The sequence below is a fragment of the Nasonia vitripennis genome (genome assembly GCF_009193385.2).
Source record: "Nasonia vitripennis strain AsymCx chromosome 1 unlocalized genomic scaffold, Nvit_psr_1.1 chr1_random0003, whole genome shotgun sequence".
In the NCBI taxonomy this organism is placed as follows: domain Eukaryota; kingdom Metazoa; phylum Arthropoda; class Insecta; order Hymenoptera; family Pteromalidae; genus Nasonia; species Nasonia vitripennis.
The window spans coordinates 755,190-778,924 of record NW_022279589.1 but is presented as its reverse complement, the minus strand read 5'-3'; the positions used below and the strand labels follow the sequence as shown (position 1 = coordinate 778,924).

At 41.7% G+C, this 23,735-nt stretch overlaps 1 protein-coding gene across 25 annotated transcripts in view; it reads left to right on the top strand.

Annotated features, from left to right (window-relative positions):
- The window catches only part of LOC100115682 (sodium/potassium/calcium exchanger Nckx30C), a 570,283-nt gene that overhangs the window by 167,590 nt on the left and 378,958 nt on the right, over positions 1–23,735 (top strand). For 9 of the 25 annotated variants that reach the window (XR_004227594.2, XR_004227575.2, XR_004227609.2 and 6 more), the window contains exon 1: positions 9,524–13,782. The exons of 9 other annotated variants lie outside the window; for them this stretch is intronic. Coding sequence is in view for 6 of the 16 variants with exons in the window: in XM_031929808.2 (XP_031785668.1) it covers positions 12,495–13,782 (1,288 nt within the window). In the remaining 10 variants the exon portion in view is untranslated. Of the gene's footprint in view, positions 1–9,523; positions 13,783–23,735 lie in introns of those variants that run through there. 7 more of the 25 variants (XR_004345110.1, XR_004227569.2, XR_004227572.2 and 4 more) reach the window with 3 other exon arrangements.

Here is a 23,735-nt window from a genome sequence, read left to right as displayed (position 1 = left end):
AAGCGATGAATAAGCGACGACTAATACGGCTCATATAACTCTCGCGCGCTGCGCAGCTTGTCTGTGATCGAGTCCATGTTCGGTATCGAATGTTGATCCTTCTTAGTCATTCGATTAAGATTTCTTTAATCTACGCAAAATCACCGAGTCCCATCCGATTTACGGATTATTACTGGCCTACACTAGCCGACCACTCGATTTTTCCCTTATTGAAAAATTGCTCTACCTTCTCTACCGCCACCTGTTGCTTCGCAGGGGATTCTCGACGAGACTGATGTCTTATCGGCGTAAAATACACCAGCTCAATATGGTACTCGGTTAGATGAGTCACTCCTAACGAAGAGCTTGATCTCGAAGGATCCTCTCGACTAACTCTTACACCTGCTGCCGCTTCTCATCATTGACGCTCGACAGCTTTGCACACTCGGCGCGGACGTTGACCTCCACTAACTCCGTTAGCGAATGGTTGACATTCGCCATCGCCTGTGCGCCATAAGCCTCTTCCTAGATGCACGTCGCAGTCAAACTTTTTGCAGAAATCCATGCCTACAATCATCGGCTGTTCGAGTGACGACGTGGCCATGAAAGTTACGGCCTGCATTTCTCCTCCAACGTCCATCATCACCTCTAGTTCTCCGAGTACCTTGCTAATGTGCCCCGTGGCGGTGCGTAGTAGCGTATCGCTCTTTTTCAATTAATCGCGGCATTGCTCTGTAATTGCCAGACCGATTAGCGACAGCGTGGCGCCAGGATCCAGCGATGCTTGGTAGTCCCGCCCGCCTAGATGTACTGTCAGAAAATTTCGATTTTCAGTATTTACTCCAGCAATAGTCTCTTCTGTATCGCTTGACACCTCCCGTGTGTTGAGAGGGGTAAGAGTGGCAGGTGGTTTATTTCCCACATTATCCGTCGTTGTTTTGCAGCGGAATGACATCTGGAGGAGATTGCGAAAATGTCACTCTACTTCCTAGCCTCGCCAGACCAGATTGTTTGCCTTAGGAAACAGTTTGGCTTTTCCCTGTGCCCCCAATCCCAAGTTTCCCATACCTGTTATTCGTTTGTAGTCGGGGCACTTGAGAGGTGTGTAACCAAATCGACCGCACAGCTGGCAATGTACCGATGGTTCCTCCTTCTGACTCCTAAGAGGGCACGCCTTGGTCGTTTGTCCCTTTTATTTGCAGAAATAACAGGTTACCTCAGAACATGCTGAAGTCCTGTGTCCCACCCGGTGACACGTGAAACATGCTCCCAAAAATTATTCGTTGCTTATATTTGCGGAGTTCAGGCCTAACTGAACCGCCCCCACGCCTCCCGGGTTAATGGCGCGTGGTTTTTTCTCTCTGCTGCCTTTCTTGTTTGCCGTCTTAGGAGCTGGTACTGCTGTCCCTTCATTCTTCTCCTCTTTTGCTGGCGTACTCACGCTAGCCGCTTTCTCTAACCCCGAGGAAGATGGTGTCTTTGCCTTTTTTGCTTTCTTCCTTCTCCGGAGCCTCCTCTGTTTCCTTGACAGTCGTCTTGACGGTTGCCTCTACAGCCGCCACCTTTTGATTCACCGTTGCGCCACTAAATGCCGCGCCGAGATCATGCATTTTCTCGGCTGGCAAGGGTGGCACATAAGGGTTGTATTAAGGTCTCGCTGTTTTTACCAGCGACGGTCGTACCGTTGCAAATCTTCTAAGCTATCAATGAGCTTGTCGTTGATAGCTTTTCTATACTCCGAGAGTATATTACGGTAAGCGATGTATACTCAAACTTCGTAAGATACGTAGCGATTTTCTCGCCCTTGTAATACCCAACTTGAGTTAATGATATTATATTTTTCCAGTCTATCTACTAAAATCCATACATTGTTTTTATACATTGAATTTAATTCATTGTTAATTGATTACCTCAATACATTTGTCTTTATCATTCGTCAACATGGCATCTGAAAAGATCACCATTTATGTTCGCAATGATAGCATTGATTTCTTCGTATGCCAGATGTATTTCTATTTCATCTCATGTTTTTCTCGATTATCCCTTTTTTTGTTTTAAATCTTCCTCCGTTTTTGTATTCGGAGTTTCTTTCGATTCTGAATCAGGGTCAAGTCTGTTTTGTTTTTAATATTCTTTCTTTTGAATTATTCGCGCACTTAATTTCATCAATTCTTTCGTCAAACATTTTGAAAATAACGCGTAAGATGCTCGGTCGCACCAAATCAGCAAAAAATCTTACTAATAATTTTCCTTTCTCGCATGTAACGTTCGTTCTTCCGTTATTATAAACTGATTTGTTTTCATTATTTTCACTTTACTTTCTCAGTGGCTTTCGATACTTAGGTCGTTTTATCACCTCTTGCAGCCATGTCCTGCGCATAGAAAGGTAGTTGAAACTTCATATCCTGATAAATCGTAGATCCGAATCAGGAAACAACAGTTGTTTAACTTTCAATAATAGAACACTTTTGTAGCTTTATTTACAATAGATTTAATACAAAGTTCTGTTTATCACTTTCGCTTCCGATCTTTCATCTCAGAGGGCTGAAGTTGGAGTGAACATCGCGTACGCTCACACACGGAGCTCGCGAGTAGATGAGAGAGAGAGAGAGAGAGAGAGAGAAAGGGGAGAGATGGACGTCCTCAGAAAGGACGGTGTGCATGTGAGGGCTCTACTTTTAACCGATAATAACTTATAAATCCTCTAAAAAAATAAAACAATTCATGGATGAATAAGCAAAATTTTTTCTTTTTTCTTTACAGTGTTTCTCAGTTAATATGATTGATTAGTTTATTATTTAATTTATGTTACGTATAAAGATGAAATTCATTTTTTTAAGTATTTAAAGTAATTAGGCCCTCAGAAAGCCTCAGATCACATGTTTATTAACCTCGGCTTCACCATAAAACTCCCCAGATTAGGGTAGCTTTAATTTTAATTATAGTATAGAATTATTGAATGTGTAAGAGACAGAGATGTGTGAGATAAGAAAATAATCATTTAGACAGTCAGTTTTCTTCGGATTATATTTTATTAGCACATCTCGTGCAATATTTTCAGATCGCACGCTCTATTCCTAAGCTCGATTCCCGCATACACCTTATAAACTAACCCGGTCATCGTTTCACGCTTCCCTCCTCCGGATTATTATTAATTAATCTGTGAACGCAGCTACCTTTCGATGCACTGTTAATCGTCTCGTTAATTCGCGGAAAACACTATTCTTATCCTTACTCGAAAGTCCTACTTCAGCTCGCTTCGTAACCTAAAGTATGCGGTTGTTCGGCACTCCAGAACCTGTACCAACGCTCGACGGGCGAACACCGCGTATCTGCGTTGCGCCAATTTACCAGGACGATAAATTACCCTGCAAATACCGAACAACCCGTATCGCCCTATTTTCCGTAATTAGAATCGAGTACCAATCCGCATAGCGTCCGATTTTAGTTACCACTCGCTGACCCTCGCTGACCTCTGGCTGACCTCGGTGGACCTCTGGCTGACCTTGGCGGACCTCTGGTGCTGCTTCGTCGCGTGCACTCTGACCCTCGGTTGATGTGGAGTAGGAGACGTATGGCGAGTATGACCGTTGCTGGTTCGCGCGAGGATGCTTTTGGTCGCGGAAAATTAGAGCAAGCGGTGATTATAATCGTGAATCTCCTTGAGCGTGCTGCTAGGCAGCCAGGGGATACTATTAACGTATAAAAGAGCTCCTATTTCAGATTATTTCGCCGCTATCTGATGCGACGGCGATGCGCGAAAACCCGAAACTTCAATATTCGCATGATGCGAATCTGCGCGAACCCTAGTCGTGTGAGAAGCACACAGATGCGCCGATGTACTCTCCACCTCTAAATCAATGCTATACATCTTATCCTAATTGTTCATATCTAGAGTAAAAGTACAGGATCTTATCTATGAACTATGTTCATGGCGTGGCTACCGAATTTCACCGTATGCAGGTTTTTGCCGTAATTCGCAACTAATCAGCTACTTGTATTTATACATTTCGCCATTAAAAATCAGCGGTGACCCCAGATTTTTCTTATCAGTACTCGATTGCAAAATACTACTTTACCTTATGCTATTATTAATTCGCGTTGCTAAACATGCAATATTGTTAAAATTAACGTTTCACGATTCGCGAGAATACACCAGTCTAGTATATCTATATCTATGTATTTCAACCTTTCTTCTTTCTTTCTCTGTAATTATATTTTTAATCAAGTCGGAATTCAGCATGAAGCTGTACATTGATGTGCTTTACAAGGTACATCACATCAAGCCCCTCAAAACAGACGTACAAGCTGGCAAAGAACGCAAAAAAGTGGCGACTTCTTAGAACTGTCGAACAGCTGACTGACTCAGTTCCATCCTCAACTGTAGCTCGATGTTGGCGTATGGTGGGTTGCGGCGTTGCGGGCGCTCTGTGCTGTTGGTTCAATCGCAACCTCCGCCGACAATTACACGTGATCTGAGACATTTATTTTACTTGCCTAAATATGTGATCTACTATTTTTTTTTTTAATGAATAATATTAATAATTATTTTTCGAGATAAAGGAGCTCTCATAAATTGACTATATCTTCTTTTCCGATGGTCCTGGAGTAACGATTCCGGGCTTATTTTCTTCTTAAACACTTGTGCTATGTATCTTATTAAAGAAATATAGCGATTTTTTTTTTATTTTAAGGGTTAAAAAATAACTTTGAAACATTGCATATTTTTGGAACGCGTTTTTTTCAGGTAAATTTTACAATTTTTATTTCAAAGAAATGTCTTTGACGGAAATTGATTAATTTAAAAAAATCTATGCGTTTTAATGTTAAATAGCTATATTTTCAATGAAAAATACTAGGATATGTTTCATTAATTTATACTGTTGAAAATCGAGTACACTGAGAGAAAAAAAAGTTAGGGTCACCGGAGAGTCCGATAGCCACTACCGGAGTTGCTCAAGTAAGCATTGTCAAGTAGCTCTAACCGGAGAAAGTCCGGTAGCCAGTACCGGACAAAATTCATAGGCCAGAGTAGATGAATTTTCGAACTCGTGCTACGGGATCTACATTGTCCGTAAACTAGAAAATGATCAATAATAGATAATATGATTGGTTAATGCAGTATAACCAGAAGCAAAATGTTATTTACGAACAAAACAGCGTAGGTACATTTAGAGGTTATGTTGGACTCCGGCCCTGGCTACCGGACTCTCCGGTTGTGGCTACCGGAGACTCTCCGGTTGGTGCTACTTTGTTCTATCAAGTAACCCTAACTTTTTCTTGTCTCAGTGTAACGAATCCTTTTGTACTTAACTTGGGGTAGCTCGGCGAGACACACGAATATCGTATTTATTTTCGCCTTAGAAGCAAAATAGACTCGAAAATATATTATTTTTTTTACATTTCTAATTTGTTTAGATTTTTTCAAGTCATTTTAATTATTATTTATTATCAAATCAATTTCAATAAATGCAATATATTTAGATATGTTGGAAAATTAATTTATTTATGAAGTTATAAAATATTTATAAAGTAATTACAAACAGAGTAACGATATATAGCAGTCCTATATTTATAACATAATGCAATTCTTCTTCGTTTATTTCGATGTTAGAAGGAGTTTCAAAGTTTTCAAATTGAGCTAAATCACAATGAGTGCAAAGACTCGTACATTTAAGGAAATTTTTCTTAGAGCCACATACTTTTGTTTTGCAACCAGTTGCACAGCTACATGCTATTTTTTTTTAATTATTTTCTCCAGTATCAAAGATCCTCAGTATAAACTGGCATTCATACATTATCTGTAAATTTCCATTCTCATTGAGTTATATCTTTATCATGTCCTAGCCATTTTTGTAATTGCAAGTAAACTCTGAAGGCATGTTGTCTGACAGCTCCTTCAGTAGGAGAAAGATTTTCTAATTGAAACGGAGCTCGAGTTGTTGATCGTTTAAAACATTCAAAGCGATGTTCATTAACTTTTAAGAAACATCTTCTTCTATATCTTCTAAGAAAGAGCTTGGTGCATTATAATTATTAGTATCATAATGTTTACTTCTAATATCTTGATAAATAATATTGGCAGCCATTTCTACTACTCGAATACGCTCTTCTTCATCCGTAGTGGCTTTTTCGTCATACCAGTTTTTGTCAAGTACATTTCCTTCACGATTCGCGTAACATATTATCGTATCATTATGAACTGGGTACATAATAGGTGTGATATTGCGTTTTTATAACCTAATTTCGGTGACGCAAAAATCATGTACACTGTGTTGAACTCGATATTTCTCCGGCAGACTCTTACATCTAAAGGGGGGACAACATATAGGTATAGGAAACAGGTATGCCTGGCGTGGCAGAGGTGAATAAATAAATGTTTAGATACAGATTGTTTATGCTGTACAAAATAATTATCGTATATTCTAGCAACCCCCAGCGTCGATCAGACTTCGTCTGAATACAGATTTACCCACTGTTAATTTACGCGAATAACGTATGCAGCGCCACTCGATATTATTATGAATTAACAAATAACAATTAACCACGAATCTGGCAACGCAACTAGATACGACTCCGGTCTAGATGTATTTTTGTTTAAACCGCCTGAAACACTCTAAATCGCGCTTCGTGAATTTATTGTTCGTTACTCGCTCGACCCAAAGTGGCATCGGCGTCGCGATCAACGGCGTCGCGTCCTATAAAATGGCGTTTTCCACGTCAACGTCCTCCTGGTTAACGGATCGCGGGTTTAGCGATTAGCGTGATGTCTTATCTCCTTGGAGCCGTGCTGAAAAACGCGAAAATCGCACAATGACACTATTGAGACCGAAAACGATGCGTTAATCGTATGCGCGGAATCGCCTTGCTGAAAAGAACGCTTTAATCAACGCCTTGATCGGCGATAAACAACGCTTGAGGGATTTAAAACGATTATTGTTTTGCCGGATCTTAGAGATCGACGGCGGCTCGAATTACGAATGCCACGAATTTGCTGGATCTTTTGATCGACAGTGGCTTGTCAATTATCTCTCGTAGAGCTAGATCGCTGGGCGATCTACAGCGGCACAAACAATATTCACTCAATTTGCTGGATCGCTGAGCGATTCGACAGCGTCTCAATAATTACCTCTGGTATAGCTGGATCGCTGGGCGATCTACAGCGGCACAAATTCCGTTTATTGGGAAATGGCGGGATCGTACTCGATCAACCGCGTCTCAACCGCAACACTCTCGAATTCCGATAAAAGTCGGTAATGCTTCGACGCGGCGCAACACGAAACCCAGAACCACAGAGAGCACGAAATAATTTGTGGCTTAGTGCCAGATAAAGTGTCGACTTACTTTACTAGTTATAGTAACAGCAACTTGGAACTTCTCGACTCTCGATCTTCTCCTTTCTCTCTAACTCTCTCTGACTCTCTCTCTTATTCTGCACGGCTAGGCGACTTCGGAATGGCTTCAAGACGACTGGTCGATGCAGCGGTTGAGACGATAATGAACGAGAAGGAAGTTGCTTCTCATCCTCGAAGTCCTGCGCGTATCCGGAAAACCAAGTCCGCGCCTCCTATACCGATTACCGGCGGCGCGGCACCGCCGATGTCAACTACACCAAAACCTCCCTTCCATCAACCTCTAGCATGTAAGGGAGGAATGGCGCGAACGCGTCATAACGCTCTGACGCGCTATTTGGCGCCAAGTCATAATCAAGTCACCGCGCAGTCATAGTGCACGGGACTCCCTTACGTGCACTCGACTGTGCCAGCGCGACGGCAGTGGTGCGCGCTAGTGGTGTACGCGCTCCTCGTGTACGACCCCGCACGGCTTCGCGCGCGAGCCCCTCTCTCCGCGCTCTACTCGGCAGCGCTCTCTCTCTCTCTCTCTCTCTCTCTCTCTCTCTCTCTCTCTCTCGCTTCCGCTTTCGCTCCCTCTCTCTCTATCTCGTGCTCCGACGGCTATCGCGGCGTGCTCGCATCTGCGCGGCAGCGATGCGCACGCGTCAGTCAGCCTCGTATTTTCTCGTTGCGCGCTTCCCGATCTCGCTCGGTACGCTCGCGGTGCGACTCCTAGTGATCAGGAGCAGGTGCTTACCGGCTGCGTCAGTACAGCCGTGCGCGACAGCACCTGGCGATCCGTGGTGGCGCGATGGTGAGAGCTTAGTCACCTGCCAAGCCTGCAGAGGAGCCACCGTTGCTCCATGCGGTTGGCAGGTGAGGTTAGCTCCCTCGGCGCTATGTTAATTTGTATTGTTGCTCCTCTGCTGCTTAAAAATTGCAGCAGGGAACAACGGCGCTAAACTCGTGCGTGCTTTGTGTGTTTTAGTGTGTACGAGTGCGTGTTTTGTGTGTTTTGTGTGTACTTGTGTAGGTTGGGTGTGTACGCATGTATGTTGTGTGTGTACGTGTGTAACCTGACAGGCTACACGTCACATAGGATTATCCTCAAAATAATTTTTTAGATGATTTAGGAAATACGTGGCAAGTTGTCACGAAAAGCTTTTATCATTTCTTATAAAGAAAACTGCGAGTCTTCAGTATTCATAAGTATATGGTTAATTACGGGCCATTTGAAAGAATTTGGACAAAAATCTTGATTCACTGGGGGTCACAGAAGAATGGTGTAACTTGGTGAAAATCTTCGTTTTTCAGTATACTTTCGGAATCAAAGTCCCTCGGAAAAATTCATAATTGGGATCTATGTCAAACCTGCAAAATATGATAGTCATTCGATTTAATCGATTTTCGCTTTTTTTAATATTCAGGATTATGACAATATTTTCATTAACGCATTAATTTAGGGGCTTGAATTTGTTTGATGAGACTTATTCAAAAGTAGAAGAAAAGAGCTCTAATTTGAGTTTTGTGTGCTAAAAATTAATGCGTTAATGAAAATATGGTCATAATTCTGATTATTGAAAAAAGCGAAAATCGGTTAAATCGGATGACTATCCTATTTTGCAGGTTTGACATAGATCCCAATTATGAATCTTTCCGAGGGACTTGGATTCCGAAAGTACACTGAAAAACAAAGATTTTTACCAAGTTACAGCTCATTTCTCTGTAACCCCAAGTGAATCAAGATTTTTGTCCAAATTCTTTCAAATGGCCCCACTGTGCAGTGTTGCCAATTATGAACGGCGTCAACAGCTGCGTGAAAGAGGTTCATCTGGTACGTCGCTAGTCAAACTGTGTACAATTCTTTTTTTTTTAGAAAAACTATAACAAATAATGATTTTACATAAAAAAATCGAACTAATTATATAACAAAAAAATTCAATATAGAAGATATTTGACTCTGTTTTTGAGGTTAAGTGCACATATTTTTTTTAAACGAAGTAATTTTTATGCATAGAGGTACCCATTGATCGTTTTCAAAATCAATTTAACTTCGTCCAATATTAGTTTTCTCATACAAAACTTTGCAACGGAAACTGTTTGTTAATACAATAAATATTTACAAATTAAAACCAGGAAATTGCGATTTTCTAGAAGACTCCATGTCAAATTGAAAAAAATACTTTTATATATATCTCGTCAGTAGGGTATCCCAATGACTTAAAATTTGGCATAAGCTATTGATTTATTCAGATCTATGTGTGTGATTTTTTCCTGAATATGTTTGCTATTTCTGAATCAGATAAACCTTCTTAAAAATGGTCGACCGCGACCCGCCTACGGTGATATACTGCGTCACAACAGTAATTAGACACCAGTGAAGTTTCCACTTGTAACAATCTTGTGTAATGGTTACTAATAAAAATGTTCAAACATGACTTATTAGATCTTATCCTTTGTACCTTTAAACTATCACCGTGATTTTTTATCACAAAAGTGATTATATGGAAATATCTAGGTAACATTTTATCAATTTCACCCTTTTCCACCCAAAAAGATCAAAACATTTTTACAATTTGTTAAAAACTCAGGTTTGTTTATAGTTTTTTTTTTCAATTCGTCGTGATTTTTAAAAATTTTATGAACTTATTGCGTTTAATTGGGATATTTTCTCTTATTTTAATACCTTTCTGCACTTTTCTAACACATACAATTTTTGAGAATTCTCAGATTTAACCATATTTTCTTACATTTCGTCCAAGCAAATTCGCATTTTTCTTCCAAATTGCGAATTATCGTAACAGCTAGGCCAAAAGATACCAAAAGTGCAGAAGGGTGCCAAGAGCTGCCGAATCATTTCCGTGCCATTTGATCAACATCGATTTCAGATATGATGTTGATCAAGAAGAGTTTGGAGTGTTATTAACGAAAGATTTTTTTTTTTTTGAGTTGGTAGCGTTATTTTACTTTCAATTCTAATCTATATATTTTTTCTAATACGAAGTAATTATTGAATAATAATAGAAATAGATAATAGAGAATAGATAATAGAAATAGAATAAAAACTTGAAATAAGCAACAGTTTTGGAATTTTTTGTAAATATTGATCAAATTTATAAAAAAATTTACGTTTCTTTTAGATGCTATGCATAATCTACACATTGAATCCGACATCGCTTCTTACAAAGATATACTGAATACAATCGATTCTCAGGAAATGCTAGAAAGTATCGAGGAAAATTTTGAAGAAATAGATTTTTAGAGATTTAGTACCAAATCATAATAATATAAATGAAAGCATTCAAACCAATTCTCAAGAGATTCTTGTAGTTAACAATGTAGACTTTGATAAAATTGATGCGAAATTTTGAAGAAGTTTTTGGGGACAATGATGTAAGCTCTGAAGAGATTAATGATGAAGATGAGATAAAGCTATGGTTTGAAGCAACCTCTCTAGAAAGTCTTGGAGCTGATGAGTTAAGCTTTCAAAAAACGGATGACATCCCTATGGAAGAATCACGCTTACCATCAAATGGTAACTTGACAAAAACTTCGACTGAACACGAAATGGATGATATTCCTATGAATGATGTTGAACTTGAAGTAGATTCATTATCTCTGGAACTTCTGAAAAGTGTTGATGAATATGCGGGTTCTTGTTGGTCATTTTCGTTTGAAAATGAAAACAGTGCGATAGCCAACGATCTAATAAACGACTCATCCACTACAAAAAATGATTCGATTCCATGCCTCCAGATTAATTCACCAGAAACTATAAGAACTAATTATCAAAATTCTAACAACTTTGAACTGTCACCCACTCTTCAGAGTAGAAATAAAATAACTAACAACTTTTCGAAAGATGATTCAGACCTGAGCCTAGGAATAAATTCTCCAGAATTTCTACGAGCTGGTCCTCAAAATCATGACGAATCTCTTACATTCATGAATGAAAATATAACGATTCCTTCTTTGGACGATGATTATAATAGTAGCGTTAACGAAAGAAATCGAAAGAGATCCGCTCCTTCCGATTCAGACGATTCTGATTTTGATATAAGTGAATTTCTGAATGCCCGCTGTCTGTGTCGTAAAGGACATCCTGAAACCAAAATTCAGTATTCTAAACAGCAAGACAAAGTCGTTAAACCCTTAAAGGACAAACCCATTGACTTAGATTTAGGAATAGAGCTTATTGGCCAAATTGAAAAAAATAATTCTAATCACGAGTCTGGAACCTCAAACTCTCATGTAAGTAAAACTAAACCCGAAAGAAAAGCGACGATGAAGGCGAAAGTACGGGATTCTTCAGACAGCGAATCAAAGGATTCAGATGATGACCAAATGTTGATGATTTTGAAGAAAGTTCTGAAGAAGATTCTGGCATGAGTGAAGAGGAATTACCGTTCAGTCCGAACGATAACTTAAAGAAGAAGAATGCAGTGAAGAAACGGAAGAAAGATGAAACAAATAAATCATATGAGTTCGTTGACGATAACAAAAACTTGGAGGTGGAGTTTCTGAAAAAATTGCATGTACCCAACTCTGCGGAAGGCGCAAAACATTATTCTAAAGAAGGCTGCTGTCCCTTTTGCAAACAAGTTTTTAAACGACTTGATAGGCATTTACCGGTACATCAAAAGGAATCTAAAACTGTACAAAAATTGTGTAGTTTGCCAAAAAGATGTAAAGAAAGGATGGACTTATTTAAAACTATATGATTGAATGGTATTGCTTTTTATAACACAAATCCAATAGTAAATCCAACAGGAAAACTACTAGTTAGTAGACGTATCGCTAGGAATAGTAAACTTACAAACAAATCGGAAGTGAATAATAAAGAAGTCGAAAACTTAGTTGAAAATAATATAGAAAGCGATCAGACAGCACATAAAGACAATGACGAATTGGATTTAGAAGAGGAAATGCAGAAAGAAATGTTGGCGTTTACTGAAAAAGTTGATGAAACTATCGAAGAAACAAAAAAAAACCGCTTAGAAAGAGTAAGATGCGATATTTGCAAAGCGTATATATCAAGACGCAATATTTCAGTTCATTGTCATACTCATCACCCGGAACAGTATCCTAAGTCTTCATCAAACTCCGTCAGAATTCTCAGCAGTTGTAGGGAAGGATCTGGCTACTATCATCCCAAGACGTGTAAAAAAACTAAAGGAAATTATGTCTAAAATGCACGAAACTGAAAGTTTTTGGAATTTCAAGTATGATAATGCCATTATTTCGTATCTAAATCTCATTTGCGAGCGATACGATGTCCGGGATCAAGATAAATTGATAGCAACACATGGTCGAACGCTTGGAACTTTTCTCACCACAATGAAGAATCTAAACCCAGCAATAACAGACCTACAGAGTTGCATGGATTCTCCTCACTGGGCAAATACAGTAGCGGCAATAAGAAGCATGGCTGGATTTGATGAAAAAGAAAGAACATTTGCATCTCCATCTACAGCTCAACTGATAGGACTTCTGCTTAAAAACGTTATGAAAGTGCTAAAATCAATTTTCAATGTAACTAAAGACAAAGTCGGTTATCGTAAACTAGCATCGTTTAACGTAGAATTAGAAGCGTACTGGCTTCCTATTATTGGGAGCAAAATCGTTCCCAGTCAGAACTCTAAAAGAAAGAAAGACGAGGGAAAAACCATCGAAGAGGTAACACCCCACGATAAAAATATAATGATGGAATTTTTATCTCGAAGACGAGATATATTGTTTGATAAGGCGCTGAAGAATTTAGACAGTGTTGTTTATACTGAGCTTGCATCAGCACAAATGATTTACGTACAATGTTGGAACGGAAGAAGGCCTGGCGAGAATAGCCGAACACATTTGGAGGATTATACAAATAGAACGATTACGAACCAAGATAGCTGTCACTTCAAAAGCTTGACTCGCGAAGAGAAGATGCGAGCTGTGAGATTCTCCATAATGAATCTGGCTGGAAAGAAAAACGAAGGACTAGATGGCCGCGTATATCTAGATAAAAAAGATGAGAAAATAATCGATTTCCTGGTACACAATCGATCAAAAGTCGGTATATGTACCAAAAACAAACATTTATTTGTTGGAGCAAACATGAATGAAAATGACCATTTAGATGGGCACCTTGTCATGAAAAAATTGGTAGAACTGTGTCACAAAAACTATAAGAAATTTGAAAATCTCTTTAACGTCACAGCTACAGGATTTAGAAAATTCATCGCTACACAATATAAAAGACAAACAAACAGACGGCACTCTGACGCGTTGATAAGACATTTGTCTCATACTAAAAAAACACACGACAAGTACTATAGACAAGTACTTCCGCAAGAGGCTGTGCAGGTTACTACATTATTAGAAGAAATTATCTCAAAGAATACGGAATCATATGAATCTCAGGATGTAACTGACCAAGAATTCGTTGAATTTAACTTCCAAAAGGAGAATACTTCTACTAAAAAAGGTACGATTTAACAAAATACTAAAAATATCCGAGCGTTTCTTACAATAGCTTATTTATGTTATTACACTAGAAATTTTATGTTACTAGCAAGTTTAGATGCACTTCATGCGTTCTTATCATGTTTACTCAATTTTAACTTTTCGAGGTTAAGAATTCTCGTATACGTACAGACCAAGGCAATCAGAAAACGAATAGGTGTTCACAATGTCATTTTTTTAGTAGGATTGCTAATAATGCTTTCTCGTGACCTCTCTCTCTCTCTCTCTCTCTCTCTCTCTCTCTCACTCTGTGTTTTCTTCCTGGCTTTGTCCCTCTTGCTTTATCTTCCTTCCTCTCTCATTCCCACTGTCTGTCTTTTCCTATCCATCTCTCTCTCTCTCTGTCTTTTTTTATGTGGCGAAGGCAGAGCAAGCTCTGCACAAGTGGCCCTCCGACACCGGAACCCCACAGGCACCATTGTTAAACAATACTTTCGTGGGGCCCCTTAATTAGCCAGTTGGCTTCCTCTTTAGGGTTTGACATTTCCATAAATCCCCCATCTACTGAAATGATTAGGGGTTTAGGATCAAAACTCGTCTTCTTTTTTCAGCTGTTGGCTCCTTGCACCATCGTCCAATCGTATACTTCTTACAGCATCGTCCGATCATTCTCTGGACAGACTTAACCCCTAAACCTACGTTCCTCTGCTTCGGGTGTGAGAGTTTGGGCTCAACTCAGTTACCTACGTTTCTCAGCATCATTCTGATGAGCACTTAAAGGTACTCAACTCTAGCTCCTACGTTTCTCTGCAACGGGCAGGCGAGTAAGAGCTCAACTCTGTGACCTACGTTCCTCTGCATCAGTTCAAGGAGCGTTTCGTCTTTACGACTTAGTGGCCTTCATACAGCAACTTTCACTCGGCTATTCCGCCTTGTCTTTTCCTTCTTTTCTCCTCGTCATTTCTAACCTTCTTGAGAATTGTCCTTACGTAGTTGTTTACTGCGTACCAACCATCCTCTGACGTCAGCATAGCTGTCATCATTGACTCAGGTGCCATACTAGTCTGGAGGTAACACTCGAGTTCTTCTCTCTCCATTTGGTATCGCGAACAGTCGCAAAAGACACGCTGTGCATCTTCGTTAGCTTTCAAGCAGACTGGGCAGTTCGGACTGTCGTCTAGTTTAAACCTCTGTAGGTACGCCTGGAAGCATCCATGCCCGGTCAGAAACTTCGCGAGGTAGTAGTTGACTTCCCTATGTCTTTTTCCAATCCAGACTTCTATCCTTGGTATAAGGCGATGAGTCCATCACCCTTTGTCACTAGCTTCCCATCTTGTTTGCCATTTGGCCAATGTCTACTATCTTGAAGCATCCCAGATTTCCTAGCTTTTGTCATTCGTTCGTCTCTTAGCTTCGAATACGTCCTTCCTTTCCAATGATAGAAGATCAATGGGCGGCATGCCTACTATAATGCAGACTGCATCGTCCGATACCGTACGCTAAGCGGACGCCACTCTTAGTTCACTTCGCCTGTACACAGTAGTCAACTTTCATGCATACGATTTCACCCGCATCGCATCTGCCCATATTGGGGCTCCGTATAGCATGATCGATGTGGTCACACTGGCTAAGAGTAACTTTTGCTTCTGAGTTAGTTCTCCTACATTTGACATAAATTGCAATAGAGTAGCATCAACTTTTGCTGCTTTATCACTGACTATTTCTAGATGTTGTTTAAAACTTAATCTTACATCGATGGTGATGCCCAAGTATTTGATGGTTGGTTGAGAAGCGATCTCATGTCCATCCACTGTCAGTGTAATTTCCTCTATCTTCTTCCTACTAGAAATAAGAATAACTTCCGTTTTGTGACTGGCTAGTTTCAGACCCATCTTCGTTAGCCATTCGTGTATTATACGGGTTGCCTCTTCAGCTATGTATGCCACCTATTCTTTATGTTTCGCTACTAATACTACTACTATGTCGTCAGCGAATCCTACAACTGTTACTCCTTACGGTAATTGTAGCCTTAGTACCCCATCATACATGATGTTCCATATCGGTAGACCCATTACTGACCATTGGGGGACGCTTCCTGTAACTTTATAGGTTTTGGTACCATCATCAGTATTATATAATAAGATTCTGTCCTTCAAGTCGTCGGACATCATACTCCTTATATATAAGGGCATATCCTGCTTTTGAAGTGCCGCAGATTATGCATTCCAAGATCTTGCCTGGGGTATCCAACATGCAGAGCGGTTTGTATGATGAGGCCTCTTCGGGTAGCTTCTTTCCTTTTGGCAGAAGCACGAGTCACTTTCTTCTAGTTTGTGGGGAATGTTCGTTTTTCTAGACATGCATTGTACAAATCTACAAAAACCTCTGGGTGAGCGTGAATGGCATGCTTCAATGCAATGTTAGGAATGCCATCCAGCCCTGGAGCCTTGTTATTTCCTATTCTTCTGCAGGCGGCTGACAGTTCCTCAATCGTGATTGGCGGAACAGGCTCTTCATTCTCACCTCTTTCGATGACATTTGACTCTTCCTATTGCCTAAGGAACAGTGTGGTCATTACCCGGTGTAATAGTTCAGTGCATTTTGGAGGAGGCACGTAGCTTCCTTTAATCTTTTTTACTACTGTTTTATACGGTTGACTCCGAGGGTCCTGTTCGACCACGATCTGTAGTTTCTGAAAGCACCGTCGTTTATTTTCACGGATTTTCCTCGTGAGACTCCTTTTGGTATCCTTAATTTCTTGTCCGCTGTGGTCGTCCACTGTCTGCCACTCTTCGAGGTATAGCAGCGTCACATGTTCCTCTAGTGCTAACAGAAACATCTCTTTATCATAATCCTTCGTTTTCCAACTAACTGTATTGGTCATTGTACTTGCTTTGGGTCCCTGTTTTGATATTCCTACCCCCATTATTATGCCCTGGTGATCACTATATGTGTAGTGCTCACTTACTGTCCATGTGTCGACTGAGCCAATAAGGCTGCTGCTAACAAACGTCAGGTCGACAATAGACTCTGCGTCTCCTCTTTTAAAGGTGTGGGTGCATCCTTGGTTGACTAGGACCAAATCCAGGAGAGCGAATGCTTCTAGGAGTACTCGACCTCTTTGGTTAGTTCTTATGCTGCCCCACTTCACAGTCCACGCATTGAAATCGCCTGCAATCAGTACCGGTTTCTTCCTCGCTGCGGCTTGTACGAGCCGATCCTTGCCTTTTTCTTTTTTCCCTTCGTACGCCTTGTTTTCACCTTTTGGCAGCCTGTCTGTGTGGTCGGCTTAAGCACTAGCAGCTGTGCCAAGTGACTGGGAGACTCGCTGGACTTCACCGTTTTCCTGATCTGTCCTGGCAGTTTCTGTTCCTTGTCCCTGGTAGCAAATGGCTGATAAGTTCTAGTCCGTTACCTAGCGACTCAGTAGAAATAAAACCTAGAATCCGTCGAGAAATATGCGTAGTTTCTACGCAGGAACTCGAGTAGCAGAAGTGCTCTTAATTTTTTGCGCATGTGCGAACGGTTTAGGCCAGGCATAGGCATACTAGAAGTATACGACGCGTATGGTAGAAGCTGTCTGCTATGTTATACAGCAGAATAGCATAATAGCAGACCAGAACTACAGTTTTCACAGTTTCAATCAATGTTAAATAATGAATATTTACACTATTAATTCATCTAGAATGTTTTTTGAAGGGAAAACATGATTTTTAAGGTGCACATAAATAGTGAAAACCTAGCCCTACACATGCATACTAGCTGACATTGTGATGTTCAAGTGCAATTACTGTGTAGAAAGTGTCATCAATGTGCTCAAAGTCACCAATGATGAGGTTTGCACAGGTATTTCAGTCTCATCAGTATGCAAGCGCAGTCACCTTCAACCACCAAATCTCTCAAAATCATGCTAAATCCATGATATTAAGGTTTGATATCTGTTGTTTTGCATGGAGACTGGTTAAATTATTTAAAAACAGACTGCCGTGTCAGTTTTTAGTTAACTGTCTTGGTTAGATAGTGAGTCTAGATGAGACGATATGTCCGTCGCCCCGTTTGGCTGATATTCCTTCTGTTTTGCCACTTAGCCAATGTCTGTTTCCTCGCGGAATTACAGATTTCTTTCTAATTGTTTTCGCTTCAAAAATCTCGTTCCTCTCCGTTGATAAGAGATCAACGTCCGATACATTTGGCCCTTCTACATTTGGCATCATTCGTGAGAGAGCAGCGCCAACTTTTGCTGTTTCATCGCTTACCATTTCAAGATACTTTTTGAATATTAGTCTTGCATCATTGGTGATGCCCAGGTACTTGATGGTCGGTTGAGAATTAATCTCATCTTCATCTACGATCAGTTTTATTGTCTCCATCTTCTTTCTACTGGAAATGAGAAGCGCTTCCGTTTTGTAACTGGCTAGTTCCAGACATATCTTCGTCAGTAATTCGTGTATTATACGAATGACCTCGTCAGCTATTTCTGTTACCTCTTGTTTGTGTTTGGCAACCAAAACTACTGCAATGTTGTCAGCGAATCTAACGACTGTTGCCGGTTGCCCCTTTGGGTAGTTGTACTCTTAATACCCTATCGTACATGATGTTCCAGGTCGGTAGGCCAAATACTGACCCGTGGGGAACGGCTCCTGTAACTTCATAGGTCTTGATGTCGTTCTCGATGTCGTACAATAAGGTGCTGTCCTTCAAATAGTCAGATGTCATCCTTCTTATGTATAAAGGCACATATTGCTTCCTTAAGGTCTCCTGTATTTTACTAGATCTAGACAAAATAAATGCATTTTTAACATCCACTGATACAATAGCGCAGTCCTTCTTTGTTCCTTTTTGCCATCTTTTTTCCCTCTATTGCTGTTCGTTCAGTGACAATCACTAGGCAAACTGCGTCTAGGATTGAATGTTTCTTTCGGAAACCGTATTGGTGTTCCGCAAGTCCTCTTGAGCTTTCCATAGTCTGATCAATTCTGACGCAGATTATGCGTTCTAGGATCTTGCTCGAGGTGTCTATCATACAGAACGATCTGAATAATAAGTATTCTTAGGCGGCTTTTTCCCTCCGGTAATAGCGCTAGGCGCCGCACAGTGGAAGAAAATAAAAATTCTGTGTCAAAACTTAACGACTCTGAGTAGAAATGAGCTAGCGGGCTAAACATTTATAGAATTCAAGTTTAAATCGTACAGATTAGAGGAAAATTATTGAAAATGTCATCCGGACATGTTTAAGGTGGTATGTACGGCCATAAAGGCCACAGCTGCGGAATTCCATAGATTTAGCACTTATAGCCATACAGACCACCTTAAACATGATCCAACGACTTCTCCAATAATTTTCCTCTAATCTGCATGATTCAAACTTGCATTCTGTAAATTTTAGCCCGCTAGCTCATTTTTAATCAGAGCCGTTGAGTTTTGACACAGATTTTTTCTTTTCTCCCACTGTGCGCCGTTTCTTCCATTTGGTGGAGAATATTCCCTCTTTGAGATAGGAGTTGTACAAGACTACCAAGACATCTGAACGAGCCTGTATAGCATGCTTTAATGCAATATTGGGTATGCCATTCAGGCCCGTAGCCTTGTTGTTTCCTACCCTTTTGCAGGCAGCCAGCAGCTCCTCCGTCGAGATTGGCGTAGTTACGACCCAGTAAAATAGTTTCCAGCATTTTAGAGGGGATACATGGCACCCCTTAATCTTCTTCATTACTATTGTATACGGTTGACCCTAGATATCCTGGTCGACCTCATTCTGCAACTCTTACAAGCACCAACGTTTATTGTTGCGCATAGTCTTCTTAATCTTCCGCTTAGCATCCTTATTTCTTGGTTGCAGGCATCCACTGTTTTTTAGCCTCTTCCGGTTCTGTAGAATTTCTTCCTTGCCCGATGCTCCTGTCTCCTAGTCCTGTGACACTTGCTACGAGCATTCTCTATCTCTTTGTCCTACAGTACACTAGTGGTCAACTTCGATTTGGAACTCTTCTTGGCATAAGCACGTCACAGGCTCTGATGATGATTTTCATCGTCTGTTCAGCCTTGCTGTCCCCATCCAAATAGTTGCATTTCTCCCAATGCCAGCAGAAACACCTCTTAATCGTAGTTCTTTCTTTTCCAATCGACTATTAGTCTTTGCACTCGTGCTGGATCTCTGCTTTGATTTTCCTATCTCCATTATTATGGCCTGGTGATCGCTATTTGTGTGATTATTATTTTTGGATTTTTTTTTTTTTTTTTTGTAGTCTTCACTCACAGTTCACGTATTAACTGAGCCAATTAGATGGCTGCTGGCATACGTCAGGTCTACGATAGATCCTGTATGTCCTCTTCTAAAGGTGTAACTGCTACTCTGGTTGACTAAGACCAAATCTAGGAAAGAAAATGCTTTCAGTAGCACTCGTGCACTTTGATTAGCCCTTTTGCTGTTCCATCTACGGCCCATGCATTAGAATCGCCTGCGATAATTACTATTTTTCGTCCCGCAACATCCTGCACAAGTCGATCTAATACTCGTTCAAACTGTTCGATTGGTGCGTTAGGCAAAGCATAGCAGCTGTATACGTATATACCTGCTACCTTTGCACGAACAAATCTTTGCTCAAGAAGTCATCATGTTTTCCTAGAAAGCAACGTGTCCTGATCGCTGCTTTGTCAGTGTCGTCCGTTTCCAATCACGGTTCATTCAGATTCCTGTGCTGTTCACATATAACAGTTGCGTCAACCTCCGTCTCACGGACGTACTGTCTTTCTCACTCTCTCTCTGTCTGTCTGCCTGTCTCTCTCTCTCTCTCTCTCCTCCGCAGTGAGCTGGCTGAGGTCAAACGACGGCAGGAGCAGACCTCAAATAGTGTTGTTGTTATCACGGGCTTGCACTACATCCGTGAGACCTCGCTGCATCTTCTCGCGTTTGCAGTCATAAACGCACTTGACCCTACGGTCCTGCGGAGAGATATTGCATCCGTCAGGGTCATGGGTAGGCTCGATGCACCCCGGAACACCGCCAGGAGTGACGGCAGATTGCCACCACTGGCCGTCACCCTCTCGTCGAGTGCACTAGCACGAGCAATCGTCGTTGCCAAAGCTCGTAAACGCAAGCTCCACACCAACGAGCTGGACGCAACCGTGATGGAGGAGGCCAAAGCTCTGAGCCCTGACCACCAAGGGCTCATAAACATCAATGAGCTACTCCCCACCGACGTCCACAAGCTGCGTTCACGGGCTAGGCTGGAAGCCAAGAGGAGGCAGGGCTGCCGAACGTTCGTCAGGGACGGGAGACTGTTCGTCCGCTGCAACGATGACAACGAGCGTGCCACCGTCATTACCACCGACGCCGAGCTGGATAATTTTTTAGCTCGGATCCCGCTCGCCGTAAACATCACTCCACAATGAAGCTGCCACACATACATTTCATCCCACCACGTCCGCCATCAAGCTCATCCGCCGTGTCTTCATCGGGTTCTGAGGTATCTCTGTCTGAAGGTCTAAGGGTCTGTCATTTTAATGCGAACTCTCTCACGGGTCACATTGAGATGATCAGGCTCTTTTTATCCACTCGCTCTTTATTCCACGTAATAGCTGTTACTGAGACCTGGCTAAGCGAGAAGGTGACATCCATCCCTTCGCTGGATGATTACCTGCTCTACAGACGAGACAGAAACAGAATCGGTGGAGGTGTGGCCCTCTATATACACAAATCTCTGACGGTTAGTGTTATTTCAACATCCGACGGTGAATGGTCCGGCAAGCCAGGCAAGCCTGAATACCTCTTTTGTGAGATATCGGCCAAGGGAGTTTCTCCCATCTTCGTGGGGGTTGTGTATCGTCCACCTCATGCTCCTTTTTTCCAAGGCTCTAACTTTATTAACGAACTAACAACTCACATGCACAACTACTCCACGAAGGTTATAATGGGGGACTTTAACTCTGACCAACTATCCTCATCTGAAGATGCCAATTTCATCAGGGCCTTCATTGATGAGAACTCCCTTTCGTCCGTTCGCTATGGTGCCACACACCATAAACAGGGTTCTGACACCTGGCTTGATCTGTGCCTAATCTACGAGCAGGATCGCCTGCAGTCATACTGGAAGACAGACGCACCTTTCATCAACGGACACGACCTTATCACGGCCACTCTCGACTTACAGATTCCACGCTACGTACCAAATACATACTCGTACAGAAACTTTAAAGGAATCAGCGCTGAGAAGCTGAGAGACTTTCTTAGCGATTGTGACTGGTCATCTCTCACCACCTCATCACTTGACGACTGCATATCTTTACTCAACGCTAACCTCACTAACGCCATCAACCACCTCGCTCCATTGCGGACTGTGACTCCAGGACGACAACGTCACCCGTGGTACACTGCGGCTCTTCGTGGCCTTGTATCCGAGAGCAATAGACTTTACAGGCGTTTCAGGGACTCCAGGCTCGAATCAGATCGACGCGTTTACAGACTAGCTAGAGACTATGCTCACAAAGAAGTCGAGGAGGCCAGGCTGAATTATTACTATTCACGCCTGTCCACCTTGACTGATATTGCTGAGATCTGGAAAGAGCTGGAGAAACTTGGAATTTCTGCCACCAAGGCCCCCTTACCATCTAGATACACCACAGATGAACTCAACACGCATTTCAGCGCGATCTCAAATGATCCGCTGGCTCCTGCTGTTGAGGATTATCTTGCTACCCTGGAAAGTCTTGACCTCCCGGAACATTTCGAATTCAAACCTATAACGGAATCGGACGTGTTGGCTGCGGTATCGCACTTTGACACTCAGGCCAGGGGGAGCGACGGCATCCCACAGGTTGTCATCTCAAAAGCTTTGCCGGTTCTTGCTCCCTTACTAAGTCATATTTTCAACCTGTCTCTTAGCGAACCCTGCTTCCCATCTGCCTGGAAAATGTCACTTGTGCGCGCACTCAACAAAGTCAGCTCACCAACAGCCCTGACTGATTACCGTCCGATTTCACTTCTCTGCTTTCTCTCCAAGGCTCTGGAGTGGCTAGTGCATAGGCAAGTCTCAGAATACCTTGAATCAAGGCTATTACTAGATAATCTTCAAACAGGCTTCCGCACTGGTCACAGCACTCAGTCTGGCCTAATTAAGCTAACTGATGATGCCAGAGCTGGGATAAACAAAAATAAAGTAACACTACTCCTTCTCTTTGACTTTAGCAAGGCGTTTGACACTGTGTGTCACGTCAGGCTCCTGAGAAAGCTATCCACCTTCGGCTTCTCAAAGCAAGTCATCCGCTGGTTTGCCTCCTACCTCTCTGGTAGAGAGCAGGCCGTCGTTGGTGACAATAACGAACGTTCTTCTCCTCGGCGTCTTAACATCGGCGTTCCGCAGGGGTCCGTTCTGGGTCCACTGCTGTTCGCATTGTACATCAATGACATCGGTTTCTGCCTTGATACCGATGTTTTCCATCTCATCTACGCGGATGACTTGCAAATTTACAGTCAATGCCACCTCGAAGAGCTCAATTCTTTATCAAACAAGATGAGTGCCAATGCTGAGAGGATTACTGGTTGGGCTGAACAGAATAAGCTAAAACTTAATGTTGCTAAAACTAAAGCAATTGTCCTGGGCTCTCCCTACTGCATAAACGCATTACCCTCAACAGCTAACACTTTCATTAACATAGGGGGTGCCCAGGTCAGCTTTGAATCTTCCGTGCGTAATCTGGGATTGGTGCTCGACTCTAAGCTCACGTGGAGGGAGCATATTACACAAGTGTGTAAGCGTGCTCACACACTAATGTACAGGCTTTACTTTTTCAGGAAAAGCACCAATCTCAGGTTGCGCAAGCACTTAGTGCAGGCCCTCCTGTTTCCTCTTATAGACTACTGTTCCCTCGTATACTGTGACCTGACGCAGGAACTCGACCTAAAACTTCAGAGGCTCGTGAATACAGGAATTGGGTACATCTATGGTGTAAGAAGAGATGAGCACATTTCCCCATACA